The 19,609-nt window shown below is 29.3% G+C and overlaps 1 protein-coding gene across 1 annotated transcript; it reads left to right on the forward strand.

Moving 5' to 3' along the window:
- Window positions 1-6,854: 6,854 nt before the first annotated feature.
- On the forward strand, window positions 6,855-16,348 carry LOC126898999 (splicing factor 3B subunit 1). The gene is made up of 17 exons (XM_050673452.1): window positions 6,855-7,236; window positions 8,681-8,761; window positions 8,949-9,090; window positions 9,198-9,445; window positions 9,615-9,849; window positions 9,906-10,232; window positions 11,260-11,873; window positions 11,936-12,206; window positions 12,264-12,496; window positions 12,570-12,716; window positions 12,892-13,017; window positions 13,115-13,336; window positions 13,395-13,577; window positions 13,639-14,003; window positions 14,165-14,437; window positions 15,035-15,251; window positions 16,065-16,348. The coding sequence occupies exons 1-17, from the start codon at window positions 7,051-7,053 to the stop codon at window positions 16,221-16,223; spliced, it is 4,029 nt and encodes a 1,342-aa protein (XP_050529409.1). The 5' UTR covers window positions 6,855-7,050; the 3' UTR covers window positions 16,224-16,348.
- The last annotated feature ends 3,261 nt before the right edge of the window (window positions 16,349-19,609 follow it).

Consider the following 19,609-nt stretch of genomic DNA (forward strand, 5'->3'; position numbering starts at 1 on the left):
GAAAAATTCTTATAAAACCTTAAACATAAGTGTAACTTGAACATTTTGTCTATCTCTAATTATGGGGGCTGTAGCCATCCCAGCTCTCATGATAATTACGCTAATTATCTTAAGTCTATAATATAATCTTTTTTTAATATTATTTAATGGTCTCTCAACTAGAAAATGTTTAGATTTTGTTTTTTTACGGTGACCAGTATAGTCACCTAGAAAATAGTGGTTTTCACCTAGCACTCTCCGACGCCATTAATCAGTTTTTGGGAGTTAGCTGCAATAGTATTTACCCGCGAATAGTATTTAACCCGTCTCATCTAAAGTTTTGTTATGATTTATTAATGCTAAGAATTAATTATTAAAAATTGTTTACTTAGAAATAAACTATGTAATTGTAGCTAGTCGTTTCTTTACTTAAATTTTAGTCTAAACTTTTAATTAAGAGGAAACATAATAGTTAACAGAAACATAATTTTTGTATATGAGGACGGAAACCTATATAGCTCAGCGGTATTGAATCGAACCTCGATATCTGCACACTGAGACATAACGCGTTGCCGATCGATCAATACAGGTCATTGAGTCAATATTATAGACTATACTTTATCAAATAATTAAGTTTTATAGCACAAATGATGATATAATGCAATTTTTTTTTTATATTTGGCTCTTTTTAAGTGCATATAATTCCGTGTTCTAATTATAATTAATTAAATAATACACAGAGTGATTCGTCCCTTCAAAGATAATAAACTTAAACTTTAATTTTCTTTTTTTGATAAAAAAAAAAGAATTTCAAACGATTTTGTTTAAAATTTTTTTATATCCGATCAACGGTTGGGTTTTTAAAATTTTTTTAAATTGTTTAAAAATTTGGATTTCAAATATAAATTTATTGTTAATTTGGTTATCACAATACTGGAGGCAAAAATAATCTCATTTAATAGGCCATAAATTATTTTTGTGGTCATTTATAACCGGCCGTTCAATAATGTATCATAGTAAAATCTTGCGATGAATATAATATTATGCGTCTATTAATAGACGCAGGTAATTATTATGTAGGCGATTGAATCAAGAAAAATAAAGTTAATCGGACACATCATTCGGCACAATGATTTTATAACAAACATCTTCGAAAAAAAAATAACTGGGAAGAAACCAAGAGGACGCCCAAGGAAACAATATTTTGAAAATATCTTGGAATTAATGAACTATGCGTCTTTTGTTTCATTGAAGAATTTGGCGTCAAACAGAAAGGAGTGGCTTCAACAACAAGGCATTGCCTAAAATAGATGACAATGATGATTAATAGACATGAATTATCAAAATACCATAGGTATTTGCGATTTTAAATACTTACGTGGTTAATTTTCGATGGATTGAATAGAATGTCGTATTGATGTAACCTTACTAAAGATTTTAATAAAAAACTGGAACAATTAAAAAAATTTAACAAAAGTCATAAGTTAAAAAACCTATTAACTTAAGCATCGACTATACATTTTTTAAAATATTTAAACGTTTGGGGGATGTCACATCCCCACTTCTTCTACGAAATCGCTCCTGTTTATATACAGCGCATTTTGCCTACACGCTGTCCATTTGTAGTGTTAATATATTGCATGTTCAATAAGTAAAGAAAAACAAGTCAATTGTTATGAGCAATGGGAACCCTTATCCTTAATTTTTGAACCCCTGTATAATCTATACAAATATATTTATTATTATAATGACTAATTTATTATTATAAAAGAAAATATTCCTAAAATTCAAGGGTAAACTATATTACTTTATATGTACTGCCTTTCATTTTCAGATTATATCTTACCTTTCAGCCACACTGGAATTCTCTTATCGCATACCATACAGACTATTCTCTCCACTTCACCCACCCACACTCACTTCTGTGTCTTACATCCTCGTCAATACCACCTTTTGCTCAACTGATTTTAAATACTTAAAACTTTCCACCTCTCGTATCATGTTTTCACTTATTGTTACTAATCTCTTCATTTCACCTACCTCGTGTTCTCCTTTGTTAAACTCTTACTTTATATACTCTGTCTTACTCTGAGTATTCTTAAACTCCTTTTTTTATTAATGTTCACTTTAAAACCAATCTCAGTATTCTATCATACATTTCCTCCAAATCTATAAATAACATATATAGGTTTTTCTTCTTTTCCCTATGTATTTCTATTAGTTGTATCATACAAAATAATGGCTCCATTGTTGACTTATCAGACATAAATCAAAACTGGTTTTTAGATACTGATTTCTGATTTCTTATTTTCCTATCTATTATATTTTCCCAAATTTTCATACTATGACTCATAAGTTTAAAGCCGATACATTATTTATGTTTGAGGCTTAAACAAGTGATGGAATCAGAGCGTGAATGGTTACCCCATTAAGAGTAATTATGGCTTTCCAATGAAGGAGCCTCAAAATAATGAATTTGAAGAGAGTTAGAGAGGACGGCAAGTAAGTTATGAATGGAGTTGAGGGCATTATGAATGGATATATGAAGAAAGAATAGAACGATATCATCAGCATAGAAAAGTGAAAAAGTTCCAATAGAGGCGAAGGAGAGGCTGATTTTTCTCATGTAAATATTAAAAAGAAGAGAACTAAGGCAGCTACTCTGTGGGAGGCCGCGGTAGGAGGTGAGTTTTAATATTAAACCGGAAGGAGAAGTGAAAGTAAGGGAACGTGTGAATAGAAACGTGAAATAAAATAAAAAGTGTAGGGGGTACATAATAAGAATGTAAAAGGGAAATAAGGGTAAAAATGTGTACAGAATCAAAAGCACCTTTGATGTCAACAAAGACAGCAGGACAATAGGATTTATCACAAAATGCTCTGTATATACAGGCTGTGAGAGTAGATACACACTCCATGGTGCGAAGCCCTCTTCGAAACCCGTATAAGTTAGGGGGAAGACAGTTATTTTTTTCAAAAAACTAATCAAGGTGGTTCTTGATAATGTTTTCGACTACTTTGCAAAGAGAAGAGGATGGAGCTAATGAGCGAAATGCAACGGAAGCTGAGTTCGATTTAGGAACGGATATGACGTTAAAATTACACCAAGAATCAGGAATAACACCTTGGGACCATAAAGAATTGAGAATGACTAAGAAAAGTTCAAGGCAATGAGAAGGGAGATGTTTTAGAACCAAAGGGGAAATTCCATCCAAACCAGAGATGGACGATTTATGCGAATAAATTGAATAGGAAATTTCATTGAGTGTAAACGAAGAAGTAAGAAGATGAAAAGGGAGAGAATTAAAGAAGGGGTTAAGATCAAGGGTAGGAGAGGATTCTTCTAAGGATAGGACGTAGGGGGATCAACCTTACTGCAGAAGGGATCAAACTATGACTTGTTTAAAGAGGCAGAATTTTTATATAGACAGTTTTTAAATTTTTTGGCAATAGCCCAAGTATTGGACAGGCTAGATGAAGGATTAAGTGAGGAACAGAAGGAGCGCCAGGACATAATTTTTGCTTGTTTAAGTGTTTTTTGAATAGAGGCGTGTATCTTTTGGTACTCAAAAAAGTCGCTTAATAGACCCGAGGATCTATATTTTTTAAAAGCTTTAGTGCACTCATTGATAACGTAGGTGTAAGAGGAAGGCCAGATGAAATGGTTAGGTCAACCGCGGAATCCATTTGGGAAGAGCCTGTAAGAAGGGTGGGGAGTCTTGTACTGAAAATACAAAGACTATAAGCAGAAATAGCAGATGAAATAATGTTACCACAATAATTGGATATTAGTGCACCCCAGGAGGAATGGTGAGCATTAAAGTTACCGTCTAGAATAGAATTACAAAAAACTAAATAAAAAAATGTTATCAATTAGTATAGAAGGAGGGTTGGAAGAAGGGAAATGTAAATAGAGCAAATGGCAATGGGATTAGGTAAATTGGTAAACGCCTCGATACCGACAAGATCTATGGAATGATTAAGAAGCGAGATTTTTAATACAGGATCAATAGAAATAGTTAATGTGGATAGTATGATAGGAGGCGATGGTTACACCGCCAAAACCGTTGATACGATCAGAGCGATTAATGTTGAACTGTGGAAGAAAATCACGTTTGTTTGTAAGGAGCCAAGTTTCAGAAAGAAGAGCAAAAGAACATTCATTGTTAGAGAGAAGAAAAGAAAGATCGTGCATTCTAGAAGATAAACATCTTACGTTCCATTGAAGAATGTTGAAAGAAGGATAGTTAGGATTACTATTAAAACGTGTCATCATTATCAGATAAAGGATAGTGGATGTTAATTAATGAATATTTGATAGTTGATTGAAGTATTGAAGGAGAGGAAATTAATTTAGGATCACTCGCAAGTAGCTGAGCGATATATTGCGATAAGAAAGAAATCCAGCTGCGGTCATCAGAATTTATATTACGATTTTGGGACATATATTTAAAAAAACTGTAATTAGGCGAAATTGGTCTAGAACAGTCATTCGTTAAAGGAGGAAAGCGGGGGAAGGAACATGAGTTTTATTACTTTTTTTCTTATTTTGTTTATTACCTTCGATGCGAAGCTGAGAAGGTATTGGTTTTACTAAGATGTGTTTTTTTTTTTTTTTTTGTCTGTTACCACTTTTTCTCAGCTCTCACCGAACCGATTTCTTTCAATGATACGTCAAAAGATCACAAATCGTATCTAGTCGAAGACATTACCCTCAAAAATTGAAAAAAATTCCCTCGTTCCCCGTAAATGGGGGAAACCTCCGAAAAAATTACAAATTTAAAAATGACTAATTTTCGAAATTTTTTCAATTTTTTTTACTGAAAACTGCCGTAACTTTTTTAAAAATAAACATATCAATATAATTTTTATAGATGCATGATGTCATTACCTATCATTTGGTATATTTTTTTTTATAAATTTGACTTTTTACCTGACCACAGGGGGGGATTTAAAACGACAACTTTTTTACAAAAAATTAATTTTTTCAACTTAACTTTTGAAAGTGTTCCGGAAGGTCTGACACTTTTATATATATCTTAAATTAAAGCTAATGTAATTTACTTTATTATGCAAAAAAAAAATTTCGGACTTTATTTTATCTTCACGGTGAAAATGGCTACCAAATGCTATTATTGTGTGAAAATTCTCGATTTTATTTTTTACATTTTTAACTTTATAATGCTATAACTTATTGAAAAGTGTATGGATCAACATAATTTTTTTATGAGAAATAATATTTTTTAATAATCCCTTTTTCATTCGACATACTTTATCTTAATCAGGATATTAATAAGGAACTAGCAGATCATGTAGCTTTTGGAATAATCCACCAATTTTTTAAAATTAAACACTATCTAAAGATTTGCATCGAAGCGTTTTTTTTTTATAGTGATTTTAATCACTGTCAGATATCATTATACTTGATCCATATATGTCACGTCACCACTGTGCCGCGACTCCCCTGTGCTGGGTTTTTTGTATATGTATTAGTAGAATGACTAAGGGAAGGAAAGAAAAGAGAAGCTACGACTTTGACACTAGAAATATTTGTATTTTTTGCAACATCAGAAAAGGTAAAAGCTTTATTAACTAAACTGGAACGTTTGATAGAGGAGACTTCAGAAAACGAGACATTGTTTGTGGCCATTATTTTTTTAATATCCTTTTGCACAGACCATTCGCTGCAAGATCTATCCGTCGCAGGGTGGTTAAGTTTACAAAAAATGCACGAAGGAGGTGTGGTTAACTTGACGTTACAATTAGATTCAGTGTGGTCAAAGAGACCGCAGTGGCTGCAGCGCTCCTTACTGTGACAGAACTTGAAAGTGTGACCAAAACATAAACACTTGCGACATTGGCCAGGAGAACGAATACTCGGAGAAACATCGAAAATAACTTTGTATATTGGTAATTTTTGAGGAAGAGTTGCTTGAAAAATTTAAGTTCAACTAAATTTTAGGAAACGAGGATGTTATCCTTTTTTATATTAATGCTTCTGAATGAAACAACTTTGACTGAACATTCATAACCTTCCCAAAAATCTTCTTTAGAGATACTTTTGTCAAGACGTATGATTCCAATATTATATAGTAAAGTGCTAAGAATATTCATAGAGTAGCCGTGTTCAGAAAGAAAAGGGGAAGTGAGGCAATTGTTGGCATTATTATCAAAATCAAACGTTTAGGATTAGGTCTGGGTTGTATTCAGAACCCCGACGAACACCGTAAATGTGCCAAAAAGGCGAAACAATGGTTTCAAAACTGATAAAAACTATGAATAAGCGAAATAGTACTCTAAAAATAGGCGGGTAGCTACAAACGTACGCGAGATAAACACGTCCGTACAATACAACTGATAAATCGTAACTAATAAATAATATTTTTATTCGATTATTAAATAATTGACGTTCGAAATTTCAAATAAATTAATTAAATACTGTAATTACTTTAGAAAATAGTATTACGTCTATATTGTTATAGTGAATTTTGAACTTTCGCAGGTAGTCAACGCCCTCTCGTGGATAAATAAACTAGTGCGATGCGATCAAATAAAGAAAAAACTTTGTTTACGCTTGATAAATACAACTTAATTCTTATTACATTTACATACTCCTTGTATATACCCTTAAAAACACTATTATATGAATCTATTATATTTTCGTTATAATCATTTTATCGATATTTCGACAAAATTAGAAGTCGACAAAAAGTATTTAGATATATTGAATACGTGCATCCCAATGGGATTACCGTTCAAGGTTTAAAGATAATATAGATATTATCTATAAACCTTGGTTACAGTTGACCAATAGTGATTAGAAATTGGTAACTTTATACATATGATTATGTTATTATCAATATATTATAGATATTGCTTTACTTAAACAACTACACTACCGACAGCGTCATAGAAAAAGACAAGCGTCGTTCTTTCCGGCATTTGTAGGTGTATTTATTTACTTGTGAATTGTATACGTTTATGATCGTAAAGTTGTATACGCTATCAAAAAGGGTAGCTTTTGTTTAACGTCTGATACCTTAATTCTAGCAATTTCCGCGAGTGTTTAAAATGAGCACGCATGCGGACATAGAAGCTCAAATTCGTGAAATACAACAGCGGAAAAAAGAAGAAAAACTAAATGATGGTGACGATGTAGGGCTTGGGGCATCTGGCTTTTTTGATCAAGACATTTATAATGGTGGTGGTAAATATGAAGGATATGTTACTTCAATTGCGCCTAATGATGAATATGATGTAAGTTTAATTTATTTAAAGTGAAGTTTTCTTTGAATATTTACATACTCGTGCTAATTCTAAAATAAAATTCATGTTCGCCTACCTTTTTTGTATCAAATTTCATATGGTAAAATTTTATGGATTCTGTGGTGTGTAAACGTTAGCTGCTTTTCATTCTTGGATACAATAAAATATACAAAAATTTAAGATTCAATACTTTATTAATGTACATCCAAAAATAACAATGGTCTGGGATTAAAGAAGTATATCAATAAATTTCTTATTTATCAGGAGAGCAAAATTAAATTTTCATTTTACTTGAAAAAATTAAAACTTTTTATTTCTTCAAAATAAAATACGCCTTTCAATATATCAATGGTTTATCATTTTCACAACAAAAAATATAGATTTGGAGAAAGCATAGTTATTGTAATGTAAGGCACAGGTTTAAGTGTGGGTGGGTGAAGTGGAGAGAAGTATTTTGCGATAAAAGGATTCGAAAGAGGCTGAAAGGTAAAACCTATAGGATTGTAGTAGAAGAAAGTAGAGTAGAGAATGAGTGTAGCAGAGGTGAAAATGCTTAGGTGGATGAGTGGAGTGACTAATACTGTGAAGCTGTAAGAATAGTTATATAAATGAATGTGGAAGGAAGAATAGATAGAAGAAGACCAAAAAAGAGATGGAAGGATGTTATTGATACAATATGAAGACAGCTGATATGTGCGTAGATGATGTGGGTGATCGTGTCAAGTGGAAGTTTAGGATAAGGCTTACCTCAAGTAGTTGGAATTAAGGCCAGGAAAATGAAAATGAAGAAGATATTTCTTTTATCGTTGACCCTTGATAAATAGATTTAAAAACTATGTAATTCATTTAAATAACTTGTACTTTTATGCATTAACCATGATTTTGAGTTTAATTATATTAAAAAATCTTAATTCATTATAAAGTTAACAAAAAGACAATATCACAAATAAATGCCACAAATATATTTCTTATAACAATAGTAACACTTTTGTGTTTGTTAGTATTCAACTTTAAGAGCATATACTTTCAATGCCTAATATGGGCCTTCAATTCACCTAACATACAAAAATTTCTAAAAAATATATCATTCTATTTCTTACTTTAGTAGAAAATCTATATTTTTTGTACATGACGAAGTATTTTGGGATTCATGTAAACAAATTTTTTTTAATGATAAAAACAAGATAAGGTGATCAAATTATATTATAATGATAACTTATATTTTTTGTAAGATATAAGTAAAAAAACTACCTACTGGAATGAAAAAATAGATGTTAATAAGTGTGTTGCACATACTTTTATACTTCTCAAAACAGTCTTGATTTATAAAAAACAAATGGTTGTCAGTAAATTTTGTTTTATGGGTTAATGAATCATTACTTATTAAATTATGTATTATTTTATTAGCTTTTTTTAATAAAAAAAAAAATTTTAGGATGAAGATATTGATGATCAACACTTTAGAAATAAAAAGCCTATGGCTGTACAAGCGGCCGCTCTAAAAGATATAGCACAGGTAATTGCTAAACTATAATAGCTAATATATTTAAACAAAAATGTTTATATTATGACTACAGTGATCCTAAAATATTTTATAAAAATTATTTAAAAATGTTTCAAATTATCTAATTTTACAATATTTTCCTTTCAATGAAAAATGTTATATTAATAAAAATGTTTTGTTATTAATCATAAATTTACAGTCTAGAGATGAAGAAGATGACTATGATCCATTTGCTGAAAGAAAACGTTTACAAAAAGGTACTACAGACAAAGATGATGACACACGACAAGTTAGAAGACCTATGGTTATTTCACCTGAACGTATTGATCCTTTTGCTGAAGGTAAATACATCTTGGTCTATGCATTTTGGTTTAAATAAAATATATTTTTAAATATTACTATGATTTACAATTTATTTATCAATATTATATTTTAAATATAATTTTAGGTGGTAAAACGCCTGATGTGGGTTCAAGAACATATTCACAGATCATGCAAGAACAAAAACTTAAAGGTGAAGAAATTGATGTTCGTAAAACAATCATTGAAAAAGCTAAAGAAGGAACATTAAAGACAACCAATGGTGATTCAAAAGGAACTGTTAGGAAGAGAGGACGTTGGGATCAAATTGTTCAAAATGGAGATTCATCTGGCGTACCAAATAAAAAAAAAACAAGTTCTGCTCCATGGGAAGAAGTTAGTATTATTAATATTAATAACTATTCCTAAAAATTAGTAGTAGTTTATTCAACAAATTTTTAACATAATTACACATTTCATATTTCTATCTAGCTTTTATTTATCTTATAATTTTTGCTTCACAATACTTCTATGTAATGATATTTTCCAAATTTATCATTTTAAGACTCCTAAAGGAGGATTATCTCGTTGGGATGAAACACCTGGAGCAGCAAAAATGGGAGCAGAGACCCCAGGTGCTACTCCAGGACAAAGTACAAGAATGTGGGATGCAACACCAGGTCATACAACTCCTGCTGCTGGAGCTGCAACACCTGGCCGTGATACTCCTGGTCATATAGGAGCTGCACAAACATCAGTTAGAAGAAACCGTTGGGATGAAACACCGAAAACAGAAAGAGGTAGCATAATAACATGTTTTTCAATGTAAGATTAATAATATCCATATTTTTTTTAGCTACACCTGGGCATAACAGTGGTTGGGCTGAAACTCCCCGTACTGACCGTGGTGGTGTTGATCTAATACAAGATACTCCTACACCATCTGCTAGCAAAAGACGTTCTCGCTGGGATGAAACTCCATCACAAATGACTCCGTCTGTTACACCAGGAGGAATAACCCCTAAAGTTATGTCATCAAATGCATCAATGACTCCTACTCCTGGAGGTATGACACCAGGTGCTACACCTATGACTCCAATGGTACCTCGTACACCTGTGCTCTCAAATAGTGCAGCAACTCCTATGGGACACAGTGCTATGGCTATGGCAACACCAACTCCAGGTAAATTAAAAAAACATTTGTACTTAAAATGGACATTTTTTAAATACTGTACAAAATGTTTTAGTTTTAATAAACTTATAGTTTTTAAAATTAAATAATTGAAAATGGTGTGGCTGAGTCGGGAACCCTGTAGTGATTTACGTTATCGCTGGCTTGAGACTTCTTGGTCACAACAGCGTAATTTGCTAAGTGAAAGATAAGTTCAGTTGTTGGAGTTGCCATCTATCTCTTTGGTGATTGAGTAATAGCAGTTCAAGAATGATGGTTAAGAAACCTCCCCTTTGAGAAAGCCATACTGGCTTTTAATGAGCCATAGAAATAAAGTGAAATAATTGAATAATCCTTAACTTAATTGTAAATTTAACTCTTAATTACATGAGCAGTCATATCTAAGTTCCTTAATAAAATAGATAGTTATTGTGTAAAAAGGTGGTTTATTTTGTTCAATTGGTAACACATTATGCTTCTCATTGCATAGATACACCAGTAATTGATTCTGTCACACTGTTTTATTTAGGTTCTCCCATTCTAATGGTGAAAGATATTTAACTATACTATTAAAAGTTGTGTAAAAAATATTAATGTTTCAGTTCAAAACTGCAACAACTTAATATTAATAATTTAATCTTTTAATTTTCATAATGTTTTTTCCCATTATTTGTTTGTAAAACAATTTCTATAAACAATTGTTAATTTATTAATGCGATTTGAGGACAGCTGATGTGAGCGTAAATGATGTGGGAGATTGTGTCAAGTGGAAGTTGAGGATAAGGATGGCCGACCCCAAGTAGTTGGGATTAAGGCGAGGAAGAAGAAGAAGAGAATTGTTAATTTATTAAATAACATATTTTTTATTTTATTTATCATTAATTTTGCTAACCTCCTTTCTAAAAGCTATTGTATGTGCTAGACAGGACGGGAAAATCTAAGTAAAATAAAAGTACCTACTTACCGAGGCACATCTTGTTACTGACTGAGCTAGGTAGGCCGTTTATCTACATATGTATATAAAAATTTATTTATTTAGGTCACTTATTGTCTATGACACCTGAACAACTTCAGGCACATCGTTGGGAACGTGAAATTGATGAACGCAACCGTCCATTAACAGATGATGAACTTGATGTTATGTTTCCTCCTGGATACAAAGTATTACAACCTCCAGCTGGATATATACCAATTCGAACTCCAGCTCGTAAACTTACTGCTACGCCTACACCTATTGCTGGTACTCCTGCTGGATTTTTTATGCAAGAATCTGTTGATCGTCCAATAAAATCTCAAATAGTCGACAATCAACCACCTGGTAACTTACCAATGTTAAAACCAGAAGATGCTCAGTACTTTGATAAATTATTAATGGATGTCGATGAAGAAAGTTTAACATTAGAAGAACAAAAAGAGAGAAAAATTATGAAACTGCTTCTTAAAATTAAAAATGGTACACCTCCAATGAGAAAAGCTGCTCTTAGACAAGTTACTGACAAAGCTAGAGAGTTGGGGGCAGGTCCTCTTTTTAATCAAATTTTACCATTACTTATGTCCCCGACTTTAGAAGATCAAGAACGGCATCTCTTGGTAAAAGTTATTGATAGAATATTGTACAAGTTGGATGATTTAGTTAGACCATATGTACACAAAGTATGTAATTATATTCTAAAAAAAAATTTTCCAAAAATTTTAACTATTTGTTAAATTTTTAGATTTTAGTAGTTATAGAACCACTATTGATTGATGAAGATTATTATGCACGTGTAGAAGGTCGAGAAATTATTTCCAACTTAGCCAAAGCTGCAGGCTTAGCTACTATGATTTCAACAATGAGACCTGATATCGACAATATTGATGAATATGTGCGTAATACAACAGCTCGAGCATTTGCGGTAGTAGCTTCAGCATTGGGTATTCCTTCACTCTTACCATTCTTAAAAGCTGTGTGTAAAAGTAAAAAATCTTGGCAAGCACGTCATACAGGTAATATAAAATTTTATTTCTTAATGCGATCAATTTTTGATAAATGAATTTTATTAGGCATAAAAATTGTTCAACAAATTGCAATCTTGATGGGATGTGCTATTCTTCCTCATTTACGTTCTTTGGTTGAAATTATTGAACATGGTTTAGTGGATGAACAACAAAAAGTACGAACAATTACAGCGTTAGCTATAGCCGCTTTAGCTGAAGCTGCCACTCCTTATGGTATTGAAAGTTTTGATTCTGTTCTAAAACCATTATGGAAGGGTATAAGAACTCATAGAGGAAAAGTAAATATATTGGAATAACTACTTATTTATTGAATGAATAAATTTGTTAATAACTAATTTTTATTAATAATAGGGGTTAGCTGCTTTTTTAAAGGCTATTGGTTATTTGATTCCATTGATGGATGCTGAATATGCTAATTATTACACAAGAGAAGTAATGTTAATTTTAATTAGAGAGTTTCAGTCACCCGATGAAGAAATGAAAAAAATTGTTTTAAAAGTAAGTAATATTTATATTTTATTTTTATAATTGAAAAAAAAAAAGTATTATTGTTTACTATTTCGGCTTCTTAGGTTATTGACTGAATTATGTTACTTTATTTACATACTTTACGTTGGTAGTTAAATATTACTATTGCTTAGCTAGTGGTTCAGTACATTTTTTTTTGTAATAGGTTGTTAAACAATGTTGTGGAACTGATGGTGTTGAACCACAATATATTCGTGAAGATATATTACCTCATTTTTTTAGACACTTCTGGAATCATAGAATGGCTTTAGACAGGCGAAATTATAGACAGGTATAAATAAAATTTGAATAATTAATAAGTTTTTCTGTATTTAAGTTATACGCATACCAAACATAAGTAACTAGGTATTTAATTTATCAAATTTTAGTTAGTTGATACTACTATGGAAATTGCTAACAAAGTTGGAGCCTCAGAAATTATTAACCGCATTGTTGATGACTTAAAAGATGAAAATGAACAGTATCGTAAAATGGTAATGGAAACTATTGAAAAAACTATTGGTAACTTAGGTGCTGCTGATATTGACTCTAGACTTGAAGAACAACTTATTGATGGTATTCTTTATGCTTTCCAAGAACAAACAAATGAAGTAAGAATAAAAAATTTAATTTATTAATAAAATGTTAAAAATTATTATTGTAACACAGGATGTTGTTATGTTGAACGGATTTGGGATGATAGTTAATCAGTTAGGTCGAAGAGTTAAACCATACTTACCCCAAATTTGTGGTACAATATTATGGAGATTAAATAATAAATCGGCAAAAATTAGACAACAAGCTGCAGATTTAATTGCTCGAATAGCATGCATTATGAAAATTTGTCAAGAAGTATTATAACTTATTTTTCTTGTTATATTTATGAGCAAACTTATTTTGATTTTTTTATTAGGAAAAACTAATGGGACATTTAGGTTTGGTTTTGTATGAATATTTGGGTGAAGAATATCCAGAAGTGTTAGGAAGTATATTGGGTGCTTTGAAAGGTATTGTAAATGTGATTGGAATGACCAGAATGACACCACCTATCAAAGATTTGTTACCTCGATTAACACCAATTTTGAAAAATAGACATGAGAAAGTTCAAGAAAATTGCATTGATCTTGTTGGTCGAATAGCTGATAGAGGTCCTGAGTATGTGCCTGCTAGAGAATGGATGCGTATATGTTTTGAATTACTTGAGCTACTGAAAGCTCATAAAAAAGCAATTAGGAGAGCAACTGTTAATACTTTTGGTTATATTGCTAAAGCTATTGGGTGAGTAAATGTTTTTTTATTGAAAAAGTTAACAAAAGTTTTTCTTTTGTAGTAAATGATACAATTGAAAAATCAATTGATTTTTATTGACAGGTATAGTTTATGTTAACTGCTCAATAATTAAATTATATTATTATTTGTATTTTGTTTTTGTTTTTTAGACCTCATGATGTATTAGCTACCCTATTAAACAATTTAAAAGTTCAAGAAAGACAAAATCGAGTTTGTACTACTGTGGCTATTGCTATTGTAGCTGAAACGTGTTCTCCTTTTACTGTGTTACCAGCATTAATGAATGAATATCGTGTACCTGAACTGAATGTTCAAAATGGTGTACTTAAATCATTATCCTTCTTATTTCAATACATTGGTGAGATGGGCAAAGATTACATTTATGCTGTAACTCCACTTTTAGAAGATGCTCTTATGGATAGGTACTTAATAATTTTTTTTGTTTTATAATAGCTATATTAATTTATTTTTATTTTCAAATAAAAGCACCTTAATAATTTTTTATTATAAATTGATATACATTAATATAGATTTAAATATACAATTTTATAAGTATATAAATTATTTGAACTAATTCTCTTGAATAACATATATTTTTAAAGTAGGAAAAATGTTTTTTCGCAACAAATTTAACATCATTATTTTTTTATTTAAATCTTATAATATGACAAGATACTATAAAAAGTTTAGATTTTTTAGAGATTACATAAATATGTAGTTTGGAATTGTCATAATAAGACAATTCCAAAACTGCAATAAAACTTGATATACTTATTTATAGACTATTTAGGTTTTTGAAATAACTGATTTATTTATAAGGCTCAATATTATTTTATTGTTTGAAGAAAAAAATTATATTCCTCCATTGAGTTCTTATTCATAGTCAATATGACATCAATATTAAAATATTACTTTTATTATTTAATTGTTTTCTAATAACATTTAGTGCAAAAATTATTTAAAGAATTAAAAAATAAAATAATTTAAATTAAATTGATTATATATTTATTTATTTATAGAGACTTAGTACATAGACAAACGGCATGTGCAGCTATTAAACATATGGCACTTGGAGTTTTTGGCTTTGGTTGTGAAGATGCCTTAATACATTTATTAAATTATGTATGGCCAAATATTTTTGAAACATCCCCACATTTGGTTCAAGCTTTTATGGAAGCGGTAGAAGGTTTAAGAGTTGCTTTAGGTCCTATCAAGATACTCCAATATACTCTTCAAGTAAATCCTCATTATTAGTTATTAATTAAATATTAATTTACTTTAAATGTTGTTTTTAAATTCAATATTTATTCAATCGAAAATATATAATAATCATATTTAATTAAAAACAACTATTTTTATTAATAAACTAACTCTAAAAAATAGTTTATAATTAACAATATTTACTGCAACAATGTATCTCATAATTTGATGAAATTATCATAAAACTATTTTGAATATTTCAAAATATTTTTTATTTTATAAGAATTATTGTTTTTTATTGTAAATTATGAAAATTATATCACTTCTTGTATAACAATTGGGATTGTTCAGGTTAACAATTTTTAAGATAGGTTGGATATCAGACAGAACAGTATAATTCACTCTGGATGTATTTTTATCTGATCATTTGTAAAACACAATAAATTAGTAAAATAATTCCAGAAAATTTTTTAACAATCCCAATATTTGGAAATTACCTAATTACTGTAATTTTTTCTAATACTCCAAAACCCAAATAATACTTATAATGATATTTAATTCAAATTTTTTTTGTGCTCATAATCGAAACTTTCCCAAATTAAAATATGTACTGTTGCAATATAAACAGTTTTCTGTTTATATTATAGGCCATATAATAATTATTTTAAATAAATAGAACACTTCATATTTATAATTATTAATTTAATATAATTACTACCCTATTAACTATTTTTTTTAGTTATAAATTACTCTAATATTACAGTATGTTTAATTTTATAGCTAGTATAATTATAAATAAATAAATAATTAGTTATGACTAAGTGATGTTATATTTTAATGAATTTTTAGGGGTTATTTCATCCTGCCCGAAAAGTACGTGATGTTTATTGGAAAATATACAACTCTCTTTATATCAGTGCTCAAGATGCTTTAGTTGCTGGTTATCCCCACATAGAAAATGATGTCAAAAATCAATATGTCCGCTATGAATTAATGTACACTTTTTAATACTTTTTAAGAGCAATTATTTTTTGTAAATACCTATTTAACTTTTCATTTATTAATGTGGTGTTTAATATTGTTTAAACTTACAATAAATACATTTTATAAATAAATAATAATGAAACTATAAATTTATCTACACTTATTTTTATTACATTATATTTCTATTCATAAGAAACTTATAGTAATAATTTTGAAAATACACTTCTTTTTTAATGATATTTCTGAATTTATATCAAACTGACTTTCTATGCATTATTAAGTCAACAAATAATACTGATGGTATACTTGATAAATACATATAATAGTACGTAAATCATAGTAAAATGAATAAGAAGTATGCTTAATAAATTAGTGCGCATGATTGGCCTAGGGTCAAATTATACAACCAACAATATACTCAACGTGACGTCACACGTAAATACGTTGCGTAGATATTCTTATTAAAGGACAACGTCTTGATTACATATAGCCAAGTATTTTAATGAACTTTTTTAGTAGATTTCGGTTTCAAAATTCAATTATAATTTTTTTATTATTAATAAAGTTAACTGTGTTGTAATACATCTTTATGTATTATCTACTACATGGTAGTAGTTTATCAAACAAAATTTAACTGGTTGATAAATCTAACCTGAGTAAAACTTTAAATGCATATAAATAGTTAAATATCAATTTATTGTGTAATTACTTACAGTAAATATAAATTGTTACGGTATTTATAAAAACCACATAGTGAATTGATTTATAATTTGAATTATTATTTTTAAATTTTTAATTTTAGCTTCGATGCGAAGCGGAGAAGGTATTAATTTTACTATGTTTTTTTTTTTTTTTTTTTTTTTTCTGTCGCCACTTTTTCTCAGCTCTCACTGGACCGATTTCTTTCAAAAATACGTCAAAAGATCACAAATCGTATCTAGTTGAAGACATTACCCTTAAAAATTGAAAAAAATTCCCTCGTTCCCCGCAAATGGGGGAAATATCCAAAAAAATTACAAATTTAAAAATCGCTAATTTTCGAAATTTTTTCACTTTTTTTTCTTAAAACTTCCATAACTTTTTGAAAAATCAACAAATCAACATAATTTTTTTTTATACTAAAACCTTAGATATTTACCTTTCATTTGATATCATTTTTTTGAAAATCTATCACTTAACCTGCTCATTGGGTGGGATTAAAAAAGGCAACTTTTTTACAAAAATTAATTTTTGAAAATGTTCCGGAAATATTGCGTCCTTCAAACATATATGAAATTAAAGCTTATTTTATGTACTATAAAATTAAAAAAAAAAATTTGTCCCGACGATCTATCTTCTACATTTAAACGGCTGCCGTAGTTAAAAAAACACTATTTTTGTGTTAAAATTTTCGATTTTAAATTTTCAACTTAAAAATGCTATAACTTTTTGAAAAATGTATATATCAGCACAAATTTTTTTTTTCTAAATACATTATAAGTACATCTTTCATTTGACATACTTTTTATTAAAATTGGACAATTTCCCCTTATATAGGGGGCGTTCAAAACTTAAAATATTGTAAAAAACATAGATCTTTTTCAACTGAACTTTTGAAAATGTTCCGGAAATACTGCGTCCTTTAAACATATATCAAATCAAAGGTTATGTTATACCTTATCAAATGAAAAAAAAAAATTTGTCCCGACATCTTATCTTCTATGTGCAAATGGCTGTCGAAAATTTAAAAAAAAATGTAATGTTTGCGATAAAAATTACATTTTATCGGGATGTTTTTTGTACTTAAAACTGCCATAACTTTTTCAAAAATGAACAAATAAAAATAATATTTTTTTGTATTGAAACCTTAGATATTTCCCTTTCATTTGATATAATTTTTTTTGAAAATCTAACACTTATTCTGCTCACTGGGAGGATTTAAAATAGTAACTTTTTTACAAAAAATAACTTTTTCAACTTAATTTTTGAAAATGTTCCGGAAATACTGCGTCCTTTAAACATATATAAAATTAAAGCTTATTTTATGTACTACAAAATGAAAAAAAAAATTTGTCCCGACGATCTATCTTCTATACGCAAATGGCTACCATATTGAAAAATATGCTATTTTTGTATGAAAATTATGGGTTTTGTATTTTATTTTAATAGAAGTTGATGTTGCTTTTGCAATTATCCATCAATTTTTTAAAATTAAACACTATCTACAGATTTGCACGGAAGCGTTTCTTATGATAGCGATTTTAATCACTGTCAGATTAAATCTATACTGGACCCAACTATGCAATGTCTCCACTATGCCGCGACCCCCCTGTGCTACCGTTTTTTTAGCTTCAATGCGAGGATGAGAATGATTAAATTTTTTTTTTTTTTGTGTCTGTTATCATTTTTTTCAGCTCTTACCGAACCGATTTCTTTCAACAATACGTCAAAATATCACAAATTGTATCTAGTCGAAGACAAGCCCTCAAAAATTGAAAAAATTTCATTCGTTCCCCGTAATTGGGGGAAATCTCCAAAAAAATTATAAATTTAAAAATAGCTAATTTTCGACATTTTGTCAATTATTTTTACTTAAAACGGCCGTAACTTTTTCAAAAATGACCAAACCAATATAATTTTTTGTTTATTCGATGTCTTTACCAATCATTTGATATATATTTTTTATAAATCTGAACCTTTATCTGCCCACAAGGAGAATTAAAAATGACAACTTTTTTATAAAAAATTAACTTTTGAAAGTGTTCCGGAAATCCTGACACTTTTATACATACCTTAAATTAAAGCTAATGTAATATACTTTATTATGGAAAAAAAATGTCGGACTTTATTTTGTCTTCACGGTGAAAATGGCTACCGAATGTTATTTTAGTGTGAAAATTCTCGATTTTATATTTTACATATTTAGATTTATATTTATATAACTTTTTGAAAAATGTATGGATCAATACAATTTTTTATACTATACTAAGCCCAGAGTTTTTCTAATATCATCTAATTAAAATTTAATCATGTATGTATAAAATATTTTACATTAACTGTATTTCTATAAGTACCATTTCCATTTAATTTTTTAAGAATAGTTTCTAGGATTTTTCATAAATTTATTAACGTAGGTGAAGGTTATCTTAATATCCCAAATTGTTTAGCCTCTATCCAATCATTAAGTTTATTCAAATAATCCACATGATTCGGATATTTTTATTCAAATTTAAATGCTACATACCTCATTAAATATGCGAGGCTGTTCTATTTATTGAAGTTAATAAATCTAAATGAGATAAAAATTAAATGATTAGAAAATTTTTCTAACTTAAAAAAGTGCAAAATATTAATTGCCACAGGTAGATTTGAACCTGGAATCCTAACCGTGAAAGACACAAGTGTTACCCATTTGGCAACTGTTAGTCGCT

The sequence above is a fragment of the Daktulosphaira vitifoliae genome, unplaced genomic scaffold (genome assembly GCF_025091365.1).
Source record: "Daktulosphaira vitifoliae isolate Bord-2020 unplaced genomic scaffold, ASM2509136v1 Scaffold_2, whole genome shotgun sequence".
Taxonomy (NCBI): Eukaryota; Metazoa; Arthropoda; class Insecta; order Hemiptera; family Phylloxeridae; genus Daktulosphaira; species Daktulosphaira vitifoliae.